Genomic DNA, 18,646 nt, shown 5'->3' on the forward strand with positions numbered 1-18,646 from the left:
TGTGAGAGCCCAAGGCAGTTTAATGTATTTTATGTCCAGGTATTTTGTTGACACTTTATTAAAAACTTGTTTACTGAGCTATGGCACAATAGAAAGCTTTCCAGCGATGTTTGGGGAATATTTCGACGCGGCTCGACGACTCGGAAATTCAGCGGGCTCTGCGAGCGAGGTAATGTTAGCATACAAGCTAACGAAGCTAGCTCACAGCTATCTTACTGTTAGCAAACTAAACGTAAATACCCTGATTTGTTTGGCTCCTCTGTTGTTTACAGACACGCTAAACAAAAGGTTTAGCATTTGGGGGTGACACTAGGATTTTATACTATTGGGAAATGACTGATTGTCTGTGTTGAAGATAACGAAACTATCGTTGTTCATCAACAAGTGGTCTTTTATTTTGCTCTGTGTGGGTGCCTGGCTCTCTGACAGTGGAAACCAGTCACTCAAGTCAGAGCGCATGAATAACCCATGTTATATGACTGATTTGACCTAGCCTTGGATATCTCATTGCTTCATAGATAACGTTTGCTGCTAATGTGGGACGTTACATAACGTTCATCTGTTATCTTATTCTCTGGCAGCAGTTTTGACGCTGTCCTATTTTTACCCCAATATCACCGGTTTTAAAATGACAGTTTGGGACAGATTGTGTGTGAAGGGGGTGTGTCCCCATACCAGCAGGTCTGGATGAATCTGGGCAGATTTACTTGTATCCATAAGAAGCTTACACACACACACACACACACACACACACACACACACACACACACACACACACTTGTTGACAGATAATAACATGGAGAGCACAAGTCACATACAGCTTGTTTAAAATGGAATTTAACTTGGTGAAAATAATGATCTTGTGTGGATAACATCTCAGTAGTTGGGGTGTGATTTGCAGGGTATTTTACATAAAACCTAGGCTATGTATACGGCAAGTTGGCTGCACTTCTATAGAGCCTTTCTCTTTAGGCCACCCTTTCAAACACATATTCATACACTGATTCTGTGCCATGCAAGGTAACTGATCTACTAATGATTCACACACATTTATACCTTATACCGATATCAATTCTAATGTCACTGTCAATTTCAATATATGAAGCATATTAAAACCAAAATGCCACAGAAACTACTGTACAACACACAAAAAGTCACAACTTTTAACTCACCGTCAATGTGAGCCCTGAGCCTGTTTTCTGTAGACAAGGTGGTCGTAGCATGGTGTTATTTTTTTGAGTGACAAGGGCAGTGTGTTTCTAACATCCAATCTGCTGCGGAGGCTTGCTTTGGTGGTGGTCAGAGCTGAAAAATCCGGCACACATATGTTGATGGGAATGGCAACAATGTCTTCAATATCATTGTGGCAAGTTCTCCCTTAATTTAATCCAGACGGATGGGATAGATTGGGATGCGAATAGAGTTTGGTCCTCATTGTTTTTTTAACTCCAGTACTTTGTCCTCTTGTACTGGTGTGAGAGATGAAGGTTCGGCACTCATTCCTGATCTGTGGGTTCTTTGCAGAGGGGAAGAATCTCTCAAACTCTGTCAACAGGTGATCCAGGATGAGAGCCATCAGGTGCGGGCATCCTCTCTCCAGTGTAATCTGTGTATGTTTGGAACATGTCAGAGACTGGGTTTTCGTTGCCCGGTACTAAACAACCCAAGACCCGGTACCAGTCCGTTGCCAGGTGGTTGGGAACCCATGCTCTACGCAACAGATATCAGGACATATGCTTAGCCTTCAATTTTAAGAAATTGAAGGCTCCAACAACAGCTCATGGGGAGTCCGTTTACTTCTTTTTCATCTGTCTGACAATTACAGGCAGTCTAGATGCAGGGAAACAGCAGGACAAGGAGCACTGAAGCTGTTCTGAAGACAAGGGGTGGGCCTACTTATATGAGACATCGTTCCTCAAAGCATGAACCCTCTCATCTATCACCTGTTTTTATCTGCAGGTAGCCCTTCTTCTGCTGAAAAGAACATCACACCTTGCCCTAGAAAACAAGAAACTATAGCCTTTTCTCAAACTCTGTTTATACCAGACCTTTTTATTGCCTCCCCTCCTCCTGTCTCAGTCCCTCCTACCTGTGATGCCAGTGCAAGGAAGAGATAGGAGCAGAGGGAAAGAGTGTTAAAGAAAATGAAACATCAGCGCATTCATTTTAATCCGTAATTAATTTAATTTTGTGTGGTACAGCTGCATAATCTGCCCTTTGTTTTTGTTTTTTCACCTATGAATTAGGGATGGGCATTTCCAGTAATCTCAATATTCGAGTAATCTAATTACCTCATGAAGGAGTAATCGCGTACTCGCAAATTTTATATTTTACCATTAAAAAAACACACGTCAGACACGGACCTCCCGGCCTGGAAATAGTAGGCTATATGCCTGTAAGAGAACATTACTATCTAACACATTCACATTGATGTAAATAAATGGCCAACATTAGAAAGCAAATGCAATTTCAAATGCATTAAACAACCTTAACAGGCCCTTCAATTAACGTTGTTGTTACATTCCGTTGTCAAACGTCACAGCGGTAGGGGACTGTGTGGACTTCTGCTCTGTGTTGCTGAACACGTACCTCACATGTTTTCCACTCTAGTAGCTGTTGTCCGGCGTGATGGTGGCTTGTACTCCGGCTCAACAAACGTCATCAGCTCACGGAAGCCTTCTCCTTCCAGAACGCTTAATGGGAGCATATCTACAGTCACCATGTCCGTTATTAGTAGGTCAATCTTCACTCTGGTATCCTCACAACGTTGTGTGCTAACAGGGCTAGCAAATGATGTGATGCGAGACTGCCTGTTGTCTGTCTCCACAGGCTTCTCCTTGTGCTGTAAGCATCAAACTAGTATTTCTATGACATACAAGTTTAACACCACGTATCATACACAACACATTATCATCGTCTTTTTTTGTCAAAGTACTTCCAGACATCACTTTTCCTGGTCACAGCTGACATGGTGCATGTAACTGAGTTAAACTGCTTTAGCCTAAAACAACACATGCATGGGTGCGTGAGTAGTGTAACGTTACTCGAATAATGACGTTAACAATGAGTACTCAAGTATTCGTCCCCATCCCTACTATCATCAGATGAGCATCACAGTGTTAATGAAAACTTTTTGTATATTATATATCCCAACTTTGTGTCCCGCCTCTTTATAACATCACGAATGCCAAAAAAAAGTGCCACACAAGATACAACCGTGCATCTTGCTCATAACTGTTGTTCTCTCCTTACTCCTCTCTTCTGGAGATGCATTTTAGAAGTTGAAACATCTGTCATGGTGGTGAACAGAGATCTATTCAAGGGTGACAGGATAGAGGACAAAGGGGATGACGAGGAACAAAATAGAGAAATAAGAAGCCTCATGTGACCTTTGAGAGTTGCACCTACCTGAAATGACAGACGGGAGGGATTGCATTCCTTGCAGAAGTTTAGGTTGACTTGTTTGAGACACTCGTGTAGAAGGCACCAGTTAGCCCTGCTGTTTTTGGCCTGGTCAAGGTGCATATTGGATTTGGGTGTGAAAGATTTTCAAGCATGAAATTGTTCAAAAAGGAGTTGATTTTTCAGTCTGAAATTTCCAGTTTTCTACTTTCCTCAGTGAGTTAAGAATACAAAACAAACAGTCGGTCTGCAGTGATCAGTAAAGGCAATGGATTAGATGGAGTGTTGGATGAGCTAATATGTTAATCAGGGCTTTAATTATTCTATCTCATAAGGCCTTTTTTAATGTTTGTGGTGGGATGCAACAAAACTAGCATGCTGCTGAGACCAAGCGTGAACCTGAAATAATCAGCGTCCCTATGTCCCATTTATCTAATACAGTAAGCAAAGGTTTTCTTTTTGTATAATATTCTATGCAATCTCATAAAAAACAGTGACTCTTTCAGTTAACTCAATGAAGGCTGGTTAGCTGTCATAGTGCAATCCAAGCACCTTTGCAGCAAGAATTTCCCCAAAATTGTGTTGGTCATCTTTTTGGATGTTGTGAAGAAAAAAAATAACAAAGTAGTGCAATACTAAACACAGGCCCCAGTAGGCCTGCATAATGACGTCCGTATGTGACATGCATTCATTTAAATTTTGGCCAATAAAAAGTCTGTTGTAAAAGTTTTTGTATTGGCAGGTCTTCACTATCCACCCTGTTCATTTAAAGGGGCCATACGTTTTGAATAGATATTCTCATATTTTGCAAGGGTGTCACATTTTGGCAGTTTGTTGTTCACAGTGAAAAAGTGAAAACTGCATAATTCAGTTTATCCAGAATGACATTTTTAAAAAGGACGCCTCTGAAATAGGCTGTTCAGAATGGCTGCAGGTTTCTAGTTAGAACCTTGCTTTCCCTGAAACCGACCAATCGTCATTCACTGTCATTCACCTCAGGCTGCCTTCTTGCACTAGCTTGTAGTCAAGTAGTTGTCAAGATTTCAACTTACCATTCCGATACCTCCTGGCAATTCTGGCTTGTACATCAGGCAGAATAACCTATCATAGAGCAGCCATGTTTTCTACAACTTTGGAGTGACAGTGCAGTGCGGCTGCCCACCCACGTGGGACAGTCGATGTGGGGAAGGGGCTACGCGGTCACTCCAAATACACGTAGCCAATCGTGGCTTAGGTCTAACCTTTGAATGGCAATAAGGCTTGTTTGTTTCAGGAGGAGAGGCTCGGAAATGAAATTAAAATATGTAGGCCTATAGAATTTCTCAAATGACGTCATTCAAAAACACATCAGAAAAATAGAAAATTGATTGCATTGCTAAAATAGGCTATGTATAACACCTTCTGAGCAAGAACATAGTCAGCCTAAGCAGGTCAAAGTTTCTTTGTGATATTATTTGGTGCTGTTGTAATGAATATAGAATACATAGGAAATATGTGTTAGGCTATTATTTTCTTCGGGATATAGCCCTTTTGTCAATATAATTATCCTAGCAGGGTCTATCTGAATGTCTTTCCTCAGCCTCTTTTGTTTAAATCAACTTCTTCATGATAATTTGTTACCTGTCACTGTGAGGGGGCTTACCATTTTTCATACCATATGGTGTTCTGCCACTCTTTGAGAGCCAGATGTGAACAAGATGTTAAGCTTCTACTAGGAATCAACAGTAGCCACATCACAGTGCCACATTTTATAGGCGGACAGGTATTTATATGAGGTGTTATTTCTTATTTCTGAGTAATTGGCTTATGTGAACAATGTGGCAGCAGGTCTACATATATGACAGTTTTGGGAAGCATCAGCCTAACAGGAATAGTTTCACTTTTTACCATCTGAATAGCCTTTAATACCCACCTTAGCTTACCACGGGATAATGAAGGTGGAAGTCTAGCTTTTGGCTCCATCCAGCTGTTAATGTAATCACTCTGGATTTAATTTCCCAGGATGTATGGTGGCATTATCTCGCTGGAATGTGGGAACCATGTGATTGAATAGTGTTTTTACAAGACGGTGCACCTGGACCTGTAAAACAGCCTCTTATTCACTGGCTGTTAGATAACTATTTACATTCATTACAACATGTGCTCATACTGTTAACATGTGCACTTTCTTGTAATCTACATTGTGTACTGACTTACTCATATACTGCATTTATTTGTGCTTCTGTGGGCTGCTATCTGTGCACATACTGTATGCTGAAGCTTGCACCCATTCTTCAGTTCAGTAACTAAATGAAACAAGTCAGAGCAGTGCGGATACATCAAGAACTAAATTACAGCACTTTGTCAAACTAGCTGTCGTAATAATCTGAATTTACAGTAGTGTACATATACTGCACATCGTTATGGGGTGAACAGCAGTTCTGTGATTTATTAACATTATGATTGTTCTCCTCTCCAACTTCTGTTTTCTTTAGTGAGAGACATGGACAACTCTGTCACCCTGTGGCAGTTCCTTCTCCAGCTCCTATTGGATCCCAGTAATGACAAGCTGATCTGCTGGACCAATGAGGAAGGGGAGTTCAAACTCCTGCAGGCTGAGGAGGTGGCCCGGCTGTGGGGAGCCCGCAAGAACAAGCCCAACATGAACTATGACAAACTCAGCAGGGCCCTCAGATACTACTACGACAAGGTAAACTCATCTACTCTTCCCTCCTGTAGGACAAAGCAGTGGGTTTTTGGTAACTGAGAGTCACTGCCTTGTATTTTATACCTTAGCTCAGTCCTGGTGTTGTTTTAAGTTTTACATAGCACAATAATTATGCTATCACCACAAGAGCAATATTGGGTCAACCATCAGCCAGCTGTTTTTCTACCCCTCACACATTCTGGATTTCTTATATCTCCTTGCCTTGTCATTCCCAAAGGAAACCCTATTGGACATATTATTCCCTAACTAACCACCAAGCCTCCCTAGCCCTGACCCAAACTATATGCATGTGGTGTTCTTCAACTTTGTCAATCTTTGGACCAATTACAGCCTTTTCATCGTTGGATGTTGTGGACAGAATTATGTCAGAATATGGTTGGCCATAACAACCTCCAGACTGGTGGATTGGCCACAATGTGGTTGGTGGGCTGTAGCTTTAAATTGAGTCACATGTTTCTGCTAGTCTGTCTTTGATTCCATTAACCAAAGTCGGCCCCTTTTCACACTGGAAATCTTTTTTTTTTAATCTATTTTAAGTATCCAAAATAAAAATAGAAGTTTCTACAAAAAAGAACAGCTGATGAGTCATTTAAGTCATACAAGGTACATTATTATATCATTCTTGATTCTTACAAAGAGTGTCGATTGACATGTTGCGCTTCCAAAAAGTAAACATTTTTTCTACCCGAAGCCAAAGTCTGAAACACTAGTCTTGCAACATGAAAGACAAACATGTCTTTGTTACGGTAACATTACAACTTGCTCTATATGAAAATGTGTGCATGCTCAGCTGAGAGGTTGTGTCCATCCCACTAGATAGCAGACAGTTATCCTAATTGTTTTACAAAATAGATAAGATAAGATAGAACTTTATTAATTCCGAAGGAAATTATAGTGCCAGATAGCTCCAAAAAATACCGTACAAGTAAGAGAAATACAAAAAACAACTTGAATATCAGTGAAAATATAAAATATAAAGTGTATGGGTTAATACACTATTACAATAGTTATTACAGAAGTAGGCAGGAAGTAATGGTGGCAGTTAAATTGACAGTAGTATTGACAGTTATTCATTTTAAAGCCAAAAAGTAAATAACTACTTTCATAAAAAAGAAAATCGAAGAAGGTAAAAGATATCAAATACAATAAATAACAGACACAGACAACGAGGAGTGACTCTAGCAGGCTGCCGCCTGGGACAGCACCAGGACCTACAATAGTAAAGTAATCAAAGTCAAAACAACATTGGCACTGATAACAAAGACAGGGTAATACTCAAATGTAGGCTACAAACCCACACTGTTATTTTACTGTTTGGACCAATTATACAGCTTATGTCATACTCGTCAAAGGTCATTTAATAACCAAGTCATGCTAGGTACCTATTTTGGGTTTGGATTGTTATGTAGTTTGAACCCTTCTTACACTGCGGTTCCGCGTCAGCACTGTAACGATCTTCGCCGTCATGCAACTTTTGCCATTTTACATTGGACCAAGCAATGCCGGCCTAAAGCTGCCCCAGTGTGTGTTTTTACATAGCGTTCTGGCATTGCGGAAACAAAACGTGCGCAAGGTGAACAGCTCGTGCTTCTAATATACACACACACACACACACACACACACACACACACACACACACACACACACACGTTGCTGTTGCGCCCTGCCGGCTCCGCTGTTTACACAGACTCTGTTTTGCCTCTGTTACTACCTCCAATGCTGCCTCAGAGGCGGAACAACTTCGCCCCACCATTCCACCTCCGTGTGTTTTACATAGAAGACATAACGTAACAGTAATTATCCCGCCTTGAACTGGAAGTGTATAATGAGTTAAAGTTAATGTTCATTCTTTAATCATGCCTGCAATTAAGATTTATGTTGGAATAATGGAATTAACATGTGCTAAAGGCCATCAAATTTGGGCTTTTACTGGCAATGTTTTTTACTTCAGGGAAAGGAAGTTGTTACCTGTTTGTTGAGATGCACTGGTGAAAGGTTAATAAACAACATTCCCATATTTTACTGCCCTTTACAACATGGCTACTTTCATACTTCATATGCTGAGTAGAAGCTAATGTGTGAGTAAACCAAGCTGTTTTGTTTGTATATCTCAAAATAAACAACTAGTAGTTGCCTTTACAATACTTGAAATTTCAGTCTTAACCATTTTCTGTTTAAAGTATCCCCTTAAACATGCAAACCGGAATATAGTGCACTACTACTGCTGTCTTCACTTTACTAGAGAGCAGTGAACCATGAGCTATTGTTTATGACCGTTAATGTTATCGCATTGACATTTGTTTAACTTTCTCATATGTGTTTGTTCTGTATTTTTGCAGTGTTCAGTGCTAGAATTGGTCTTTCATGTTTAATAAAAGAAAATGTTCTTTAATACAGTTATTTGACTGTGATCATCTTTCCCTCTCAAATCTGTTGGTCTAGCATTATTCGTCAGTCATAATTAAGCCTTTTACATGAAGCCCAAGTTGCATAACCACACATGTTTTGAGGTAGTGGGAGTTTCCTTCAGACAGCTGCTCCAAAGAGTGCACAGTACATAGCAAAACACAAGTTAATTGCACCTCAGGATGGTCAAAGTCCTGCTTAGAGACAAGCAACAGAGGGGGAGAGTGCCGTCAGTCTCCCACTCTGACTGTGGTTTGACAGAAGCAGAGCCTGACCCTGTGGGCGTTCTGGGCAGGGCTGCTCTGGTATGTTTGGCAGCAGCATTAGTGTGGCTGCTAGTCTGGTACAGACAGGAAGGACAGAGCTGTCCCACGCACAAGGCTTTGCTGTGGTCTCACTCTTCTATTTTTTTCTCCTTGTGCCTCTTTAGTAGAGGCAAACTATGGTACATAAAGAAAAGTCTTGTTTCTGCTCACACTGGCTGTTTTCTGTCTAAAAAACGTTTTTTATTTTATGCGCAAGAATATAAACATTTCCAACATATCTTGATCTTAAATTGCTTCTGTGTTTCTTCCAGAACATCATAAAGAAGGTGAATGGTCAGAAGTTCGTCTATCGCTTTGTGTCCTATCCTGACATCCTGAAAGGAGATGTTACTACCCGAACCGAGGGCGGGGATGTGGGTGCAGGGGGCATCCCTCCCCTGTCAAAGAGAGGAGACAGCACCCTGCAGGAGGATGACTCTGGTGACCACAGCAAGGTAGGAGGTAGTAATGCAGCTCTAAGCTCCAGCACCAAGCAGTCAAACCGTAATGACTACATCCACTCTGGCCTCTACACATCCTTTACTCTCAACTCGCTGCAAAATGGACGCCAGCTCTTCAAGTCCATCAAAATAGAGAACCCAGCAGAGAAGATGGCTGACAAGAGAGGTGTCACTGCCACAGCCCAGAGCCTGGAGCAGTTGCCTCAGCAGCAACAGCCATCTGCTTTACCATCCGTCATCAAGTTTGGAAACACCCCTCTGAAGCCAGCACCAGCACCGCCTCCTCAGGTTGTCATAGAGCCCACCCTCATGTCCAACCACTTGGATTCTCTGCAAGCTTTGCCCACAAGGGTTGAAGACATCAGCACACACTCCTCCCTGCCACCCCAGTCCGTCTACTCATTTGAACACATCCGTCCATCGGAACCAACGTTCAGCATACCAGACCTGACCTCAGCCAGCCCGTCCCCAAGCGTAGTGCCTGACTCCTCACAGGAGCTGATGATTGACAGTGATATGGAGTCTGGATGTTCTCAGCCGGCAGACACCCAGGCACTGGAGAAGGCAAGTATACATACAAACACATCTCTCAAAATAATGGTTCATTAATTGTAGTAACAGGATAATGTGTTTTAAAAGGCTTTTATAATGTATGGTGGTCATTCAGGAACTGAAAAAACATGTCATATAGAAATCGTGTTTGTTTATTCTAAACAATGTTATGTTTTTGTCTGTGTTCTTTCTTGTTCCTCTATAATGTCAAATACTGAACCTCCAGGTGGACAACAGCATCGGTTTGTCTGGAGAGGAGAACAGTTTGGTGGACGCTGAAACCAGTTCATCCTCGGTGAGCAGCAGCACCACAGTCAGCACCCAGAGCTCAGGAAAGACACGCAAGCCTCCCAGAGTCCTGCAAATCAGCCCGCCAACTCTGCTGGTCACCGCTTCTGACTTCTCTCCCATGAACCTCTGCAGCCCCTCTCTGCCTACTGCCTCTCTCACACCAGCAATGCTACAGGTGAGAGTATTGATGCAGCAACATTTATACAAACAAAACCAGTACAAAACAGAAGGTACAAGTAATATATAATGACGGTTGACAAAATATGGCCACTGTAGCCTTTTAATATGTAACAAATACCTATAATGTTAAGCACCTTGTAGTTTATAAACCCAACATTGTGGTCAGTTTCTTTAATAACAAGACAGAGGAGCAGAAATGATAGTTGTTATATATTTTTCATACTGACTGTGGACTACATAAAAAAGTGCCAAATGTGTTTTATATGGCCAATACAGTTATTTTCATCCTTCATTTATAAGCGTTTGAAAGCGTTTAAAAAAATTGCTTATTTTTTTTACCATCTGCACTAACGGTTGTTTTAGTCAAGCGGTGATGGTATTGATTATTTAAACTTAGTTTTCCCTCCATAATAACCTAATTGCCATCTAGGCAACACTGATAAATCTTATTACATTTTAAATGAGCTGGTGGTTGGCTGTGATTGTGATTGACTTTTTTATGCAAGAGCTCTGACTGTTTCATTTGCACAAACTCATGATTAAAAAACCTTCAGTTACCTGAGCCACCTAATAACCAGCTTGATAATAGACCCATTATCCAGCCTCGCCAGGGGGGCCGTAAAGAGCCAGACAGACTCAGTCAAACTTGCATTATGATACAAGCCTTCGATGCAGGTTGTTGAGGCTTATTTCCTGTGTGTTCATTAGTTTTGTGTCATGCTTCAGTTGCTTCCATTCCTCCTGTTTTAGCTCCAACTTTATACTATTGGAAAACAAAAGCCCTTCTTACACTGCGGTTCCGCCTCAGCGCCATAATGAAGCTCTACCGTTATGCTGCCTTTGCCATTTTACATTGGACCAAGCAACGGCGGCGTAAAGCCGCCAAAGTGTGTGTTTTTACATAGTGCTCTGGTGTTGTGGAAGAAAAACTTGTGCGAGATATAAACAACTCGTGCTTCAAATACACACACACAATGCTGTTCCTCCCTGCCGGCTCAGAGGCGGAACAACTTCTCCCCACCATTACGCCTCCGTGCGTTTTACATAGAAGACTGAATGTAATAATCGCACCTTGAACTGGCAGTGCATAAGGGGCTATAGATGCAATGAAAACATAAGAGGATAGATGAGCTGTAATTAATAGTGGGACATCCTCATTCATTCATATATTATTTTAGAGAGAGTATTACTCATTTCTCACACCAGATCTAGATTAAGAAATATCAAATCTATACCAAATGTATAATGTAGTTATAAACATGGTTTTCTTATTTTCAATCTCGGATCACATCGGCTATAGCCTGAGAATATATAGCCCCTGGGGACACCCGTGAACGTGCCGGGCGGTAAGCGATAATCAACTTCCCATCAAGACTTCCTTTTCCACGTGCTGCATTGTTACAGAAAGAGGAACCGTTTTCTTGTGATTTACTCTTTATAAACGGGTCTTACCTTTGCCGAAATTTCAACATCATGATGCAGATTTGTAAGACGTAAAAATTCAAGCTTTGTCAGGTCTCTCCTCAAGAGGAGAAGAACACTTTTAAAATGCTAATTTATTGACTGATCTGATGCATTCGAGGAAGTCGGGAAATCTGAACGCTGAACGGCTTTCGTGACAGCGTCAAGGGAATTCATCAAGTAAAATTTTAGATCTAGAATAGATTGTTAGCTGTTTATAGAGATTAATAGGAAGCTAAATCGTCGTCAGATGACGCTGATGGGAGCCGGCATGTCATTATGGCGCATTACGTTCCGCCTGCTTTTGCTCTCCTCACGGACTGTTTTTCCTGCATACGCCGCAGCCTGCTGATGCGTGATTGGTCATTATTACTCGGACTACAAGCTTAGTTCAAACAGAACACTTGCCTTCCCGGGAAATCCACGTCCCTGCCTACAGATTCTACATTTCTATGTAGAATCTGTAAATAGAGATGAGATAATTCTACTTAATTTATAGGCATATAAAAGAATAGGAAATAATAATAGCTTACATGTGTTTTAAAAGTTTCCATCTGTTCACCAGGTGTACAAGCATTTACTTCTTCATTTCTTCAGTAATTTTGCATCTTTAGCCTTTTCATTTCCTTTTTGGAACAGTGAAGATTTCCAGTGTGTTGAAATGATAATGTATGAAGGAATCAATAGACAAGCCACAAAGGACAGTGTACAGAGAACCTCCTGCAGTCACTGATTCTGACCTGCAGGTGACAGCAGTGCGAGCAGTAATCTGGTTAGGTGTTCTTTTTTGTTGTTGTGTCTTGTTGATCCCTGTGATGAGATTACATGACTCTACAATAGATGTATAGAATTTATGAGTCTTTGAGATTTGCTGTTTCAGACAATGTGTTGTGTTGACTGCCAGTCAACTCATATATGTATGACTTCCTTTCTCTGCTACACTAGACTTGACTTTAAGCATTGCCGCTTAATCGGTTAAGTGGTTAATCCAGATAAATATAGATTAAAACTACTTATCGCTTGTAAAGCTGCCGTCTTCAGTACATTTTAATATAACACCAAATCAGTAATAGTTAATAAACTATGCACTGTTTCTGTCATCGTCAAAAGTTAGTGTCTCAAACTGAGACATTTAGGATTTTTCATATTCATTCATAAGCATGAGTAGACACACAATGATAATCTGACTGATAATCCAAGATGATCTCATTCACCTTGTTTCCATTTTTCATGGAAGTTGCTACGTAGTTATGTGGGAGGATGGCATACCCTCTCTTAATTGGTTGACTGGTTGGTTGACAGGCTTTTTACCAATGGGCACAACACCACTAGACCTGTTTAAATTCCTGAACACTTCAGAGGTCTGGAACCAGGACAGTGGGGGGTCTTAAAATGTCTCACAGATGCTGAAGCTTCACCGATACCAGCCTTTAGGGGCTGTTACCAACATCAATATTTTGGAGTTTAAAACTCTGAACACAATAACATTTCAGATATTCCCTTTTTAACAGAAACAAAAAACATCACCAGATTTTGAAGGATCCTTGAAAATGTGCTTCTAAAGAACTGTGACAAAGATACTGTCAGATGAAAAAGAGCTCTCTAAAAGACAAACTTTCTTTGTCAAACTTTTGTCATGGAGACAATTTTTCCACTTTGGCATTTCTTTACTGCAGTTTCTCGTGACTTGCTGTCATAAATGCTGATCTAAAATCAGAAACTATCGGCCATGCTGTTCCATTAGTCAGGCTCTAATGCAATAACACTGAGTCTGTTTTGTTTGTTTTCCTCCACAGACTCCCACTCTGTTGCTTACTCCAAGTCCGCTGCTGTCCAACATCCACTTCTGGAGTACGCTCAGCCCGGTCGCTCCTCTCAGCCCAGCCACACGACGCCAAGGAGCCCACCTGTTCCAAGTTAGTATATTGGAGCTTATGCCTTGTTTTTGCTCTCATCGAGTGTTCCTTTATACTTATTACAGGCACCAGACAAAGATTTACTTTCACTGTTGCAAGGCAAACACAGAATACTGTGATTTTGCTACAAAACTCATCGATAAACTTGTTTCTCTAGAAGTAGTTAGGAGCCCAGGAGGGCACATGCTCTTCTTCTGATAGAAGGTGAGAGGCTGTTCCCAAATAGTAAGCTGGACAAAGAGATTATTAATGTTCATTTAAGATCCACAGATCTGATGACTAAAGTCCTGATCCCGTTAAAAGATATAGTGTAGAAAAAACCAACAGGATCTAAAAAGTGAAGGTGTTGTGACTTGTAACAGTGGGATTTATGTTTACTCGAACAGTCTGGGATGGGATGTTACCTTTAGCAGACTGGCTCAAACTAAGCTTTGTATCTTTTGAGACATCCAAATCTATCCCATATAATTGTTACATAATACATATATCTATATTAAGAAAAAATGTCCAAAGTGTATCATGTTTATCCACATAAATTGTAGGTTACGACCCTACATCAAGATGATCTTAATAGCCCAGCCCTACAAGGGACCCATAATAAAGAGGAGAAATCACAGGAAGTAATTCATCAATAATTTCAAATAGAAAATTGCAAATATGCAAATGAGATCTGGTGTTTTTTCATCTCTTGCCGAAACACAAGGTGCTTAGGGTGCATTAGCTGTGCACAAAATGCTTACAGCCTTACAAACAGCTAGAAAAAGACACCTCTCACTGCATGCACTGCATCCTGTCTGATCAGGGCCTAAAGCGTCTAATCACTCATTTCTGCTCTGTTCCAGTTTCCATCAGTCCTCACCCCTCAGTTCCAGATCCCTGTACACAGTTTGGATGGGACCAACACGCCAGGTCCCATTTCCCCAGACCCTCAGAAGACATAGGGTTAATCCCCACAGCATTTGGATCCTGACAGCCAGAAATCCCCCCCTCCTGCTCCATCTCCTTCTCCCACATCCAGAACAATTATATTGGAGCTCTGTCTTTGCCATTCCTCATCACTCCGGTGCTTTAAAAGCTCACTGCAACAAACTTTCGCACTACAATCACCTGTTTTTAGGGAGGATCTGCAATTTACACCCCATGGATGCTATCCTGTACTCATACACACTGGTGCCATTGTTCCTTATGCACTCATGGATTTATTACGTCTGGCTTTTTGGGATCCTCAGTCATAACAATTCAAATGAGGGAGGAATATCCATGGCAACAGTAGCTGCATGTGGATTGGACCCTCAGCAGCGACAATCTGCTTCATACTGGGACACACAGAGCAGTGATATTGCAGATATCTGAATCTTTCCTTTTAAAGACTGTCCTTCTTGTCTTGTGCGACAGGCTTACTGCCAAAAAAAAGACATTTTGTTATCTGTTTCTAACCTCAGCTGACAATGATTCTGTCCCCCTTTGTGCTCTGTCCTTGAATTTTACTCTTGTTGAAGGGTAGTGCTTTAACCCATTAATCTGCCACCACTTCTATCCTGTCCCCAGCTCTCAACCTCGACTTGCCTGCCTAAGTGTGTACTGTTTGCTGCTCTGAAATGTTGGCTTAGTATCGCCATATCAAATGGGACTTTTACCTTGATGGTCTTATCGTGACATGTGGCCATAAGCCAAGATGAACCTTGAGTAATGCCCTTTTTGTAACTGTTCTAATGCATATATACAGTAGAATAAGCCAGATAGCCAGTGTGGTCTGGTCAGCCTCCAGCCAGTAAGCTTTCATGTGGGAATGAAAGAAAATGAAGCCATAACTCTTTCTGTGTGTCGACTCTGCAAACAACAAAACATCCTGTATTCATTTCTTCTCTGATGATGCCTTTTTAAATTCACTTTACATTGTTAAAGGTAGCTTTTATGTAAAACACTTAAAAACATTGAAATTAAAAGTGTGAATTAATGACATTTTTAAGGAATTGTCTGACATTTTGGCGAACAAAATGTTATCTTTCCTGCCCAAAGTGAGACAAGACTGGAAACGGTGAAACAGTAGCCTGGCTCTTACCCAGGGTCAAAATGTCAAACTATTCCTGAAAGTACAGTCTGATATATCTTATAAAGCAAAATCACACACAACCTTTAAAGTGGTAATCTCGAAGATTTCAGTTTTGTTCTCTTTGGCGGCACCTATGGCGATAAACCGCCATTGCGGGAGCACACTTCCAGATATCCAGACAGTGTTGCATGTGTGACGTCCACAGTTGCCTCCAGTTGTAACTCTTGATTTTCCTCGCTGATGGTCGCTTTCCGCTGACTGTTTGCCTTCATCCGAGCGTCAAATTAGTTCCTTTGTCTTTGAATTTTCACTTATTTTTGAAGTTGTATCTGTAGTCATCGACCTTTGTTTGTTCAGCCATAGTAGATTACTGTTTACTCGCAACACTTGCAGACACTGGAAAAGCAGCCGCTTAGCTCGGCCTACCCTCTCTGGCAGACCAACCACTGCTGGGTGACGGAAAATGCGTCTAACTAGGCGCCGCTTGACACCCAGTCTGAAATTCTGCAAATGCAAGGCTTTCATCAGTGGGCCATTGGCTCAATCACCATTGTGTTACCTCATTCGGTGATAGATAGTGACTTAACAGACATTTATTTAAATGAAAATCTTCAAGATTATCACTTGCTTGTCCACAGATCAGCAGCATTTTTTATTTTGTACATAAACTGGCAAAATAATTAATGTTGTATTTACTCTCTCTGCGACTGCACCTCAAGAAAGTAGGGGCTAGCTTTTACCTTTGCCTAGCCTTAGCCGTTTGTATTACATCATTGTTTAATCCTGAGGACTATAGAAACCTTCTGGAGTGTTGAAGCTCCTTCCTTACCCTAAAAACCCTAAACATCTCTAAATGATCAGCCATGAGACCTGTTTTGTAAATGACTTTGAAGCCATAACACAGACTAAAGAGGTAGATCCCACATTTCTATGTTGTTAAAAATGTAAATTGTGCATCACACATGTTTACATGATACTTGGATAGAACATGTTAAAGTGTTTTTTTACCCAAGTGTCCCTTTCTAACCCAGGGATGGACGACCAGTGAATCTTGTAGGGGGACACGCATGCTCCTTTTTACTGAACTTACACACATTTACCCCCGCAGCCTGCAGTCCATTACAATGGTGTATAAGGTGCCTTACCACAGCCAAGCCCAAGGTTATCTCCTAAAAGTGGATGGAGTTCTATCATTTAAAAGTTAGCACAGGACTAACAGAATACGACAGCATTCTTGTATGTTTTTATGCCATATCTTTGCATAGACCAAACCACAGCCCCAGAAGTTTGCAGTAAAACTTCACAGTGATGTTTTATGTGCAAGTACACTGCAGCTCGTGTGGTCTGCCACGACTTTGTACAGCAGGATCTTAAATGTGCTGCAGTGTTCTTCAGGATGCATAACTGTACATACATCAACAGGAGTTAGTAAATCTAATCAGGCCGTGTCTCTTTCTAACCTGCTTATAAATGTTTGTGATAACAAATTTACTCAAAGTATATAAATATATATATATATGAAACCTGTCTTATTTTTGTTTAATCTCCTTCAATTTTTCCTGTAACTCCAATAGAATTTTAAGATTAATTTCTATTTTTGTAACGGCCAGATAGTTAGATCTACTATTTTGGGTTCTCTGATTTAATGTTCTCTTTGTGCATGTGTTTCTTTATGTTGTTTTCCTCTTGTGGATTTGGGAGGCGGCTGCCCCGTTGTGGCGTTGGCTGTTTTTAGGAATCAAAGCCTTATGGGGAGAAATCTGAATCCATGTTTTGTATGTGAAGTGTTTTGATATGGTGTTGATATATTGTACATGCAGATGTTGTGATGGGACGTTTGCACTTAAACTTTCGGGGTTCCTGTAGTATTGGATTGTGTCGCTTTTCTAAGACGCAGATTTCCTCTTTGACGAAATGTTGTTGATGTTTGCTTACTGAGAAATGTATATTTCCCCAAAGGGAGGATAAATTTATGCACTTGGTATTTTATACAGTAAATGTAATCTTTTACATTATATATCAAAAGATTTAAAATGATTTGTAATTAGGCACTACCATACTATATTTATTTATTTGAATTTATAGAAGAGCCCGATTGAATTGGTTGCCAGTTTTGCATTTTTGCAGCAACTTTGATGGAAAACTATAAAATAGCTGGATAATAACCATAGAGCCCATTTGAAACTTCTCCTCCATCAAGGCGTCTCAGACTTTTTGTGTTTGTATTTTCTTATGATGTTTTTTTCCTTCAACTTACCTTGAAAAATTAGATCTGGTTAGAAAAAGAAACGACACATTTCCTGCTTTGTTCTGTCCAGTTTTCTGTTTGTTTCATGCTTCTTCAAATGTTTACAAGCTGCTTGTCTTAAGTGGCGTAATGATATGTGAGAGGTGTAGAGGAAGTGTTTATAATGAAAGACATAGGTGAGACCAATAATAAATGACCTCTAACCACAGCTTTGTATTCTGACATGAATCGTGTTCTTTATGTCTGATGGCTTCATTTACCAACAGGAAATCACAACAGTAGTCCATAAATAGGCTGGTATGAGTCATGTTTCTTTCATGTCTGTGTCTCTGAAAAGACAATAGTTCATCCTTAAAGGGTCTTTAAAATCAAGCTATAGCAGAGTTCTAGTGTTCTGCATAAGGTGATTGTGCAAAAAATAATTAATTCAAGTATTGGTCATCCAGGGAGCTGCTTGATCATTAGGCTTTTGGTCAGAATTGTTCCCTTGGAGGAGACCAGGATAAAGGTGCTGCTCTGTCACACTGGTATGTTTGAATGTCAGAGGTTGTTGATCCCATGGTTCCTTTCCATCCTCCTCAGCAGAGACACTTTGTCCTTTGTGTCGTCTGATCATTCCCTGAGTCTCTTACTGATCCTCAGATCATGAGCCGTGTGTCTTTGA

The 18,646-nt window shown here is 40.8% G+C and overlaps 1 protein-coding gene across 1 annotated transcript; it reads left to right on the plus strand.

Annotated features, from left to right (window-relative positions):
• The first annotated feature begins 3 nt into the window (after positions 1-3).
• elk4 (ETS transcription factor ELK4) lies at positions 4-18,190 on the plus strand. The gene is made up of 6 exons (XM_069678836.1): positions 4-169; positions 5,877-6,091; positions 9,093-9,845; positions 10,060-10,299; positions 13,562-13,681; positions 14,524-18,190. Exons 2-6 carry the CDS (start codon positions 5,885-5,887, stop codon positions 14,620-14,622), a joined length of 1,419 nt encoding a protein of 472 aa, XP_069534937.1. The 5' UTR covers positions 4-169; positions 5,877-5,884; the 3' UTR covers positions 14,623-18,190.
• Positions 18,191-18,646: the final 456 nt, after the last annotated feature.

This window comes from Semicossyphus pulcher, unplaced genomic scaffold (assembly GCF_022749685.1).
Source record: "Semicossyphus pulcher isolate SPU_LCO1_2020_fin unplaced genomic scaffold, fSemPul1.0.p SCAF_3, whole genome shotgun sequence".
NCBI classification, from domain to species: Eukaryota; Metazoa; Chordata; class Actinopteri; order Labriformes; family Labridae; genus Semicossyphus; species Semicossyphus pulcher.

Coding starts and splice junctions, on each gene's coding strand:
- elk4 (XM_069678836.1), top strand. CDS start 5,885: ATGGACAACTCTGTCACCCTGTGGCAGTTCCTTCTCCAGCTCCTATTG. Junction 9,846..10,059: donor ACACCCAGGCACTGGAGAAG/GCAAGTATACAT, acceptor CTGAACCTCCAG/GTGGACAACAGCATCGGTTT. Junction 10,300..13,561: donor TCACACCAGCAATGCTACAG/GTGAGAGTATTG, acceptor TTTCCTCCACAG/ACTCCCACTCTGTTGCTTAC.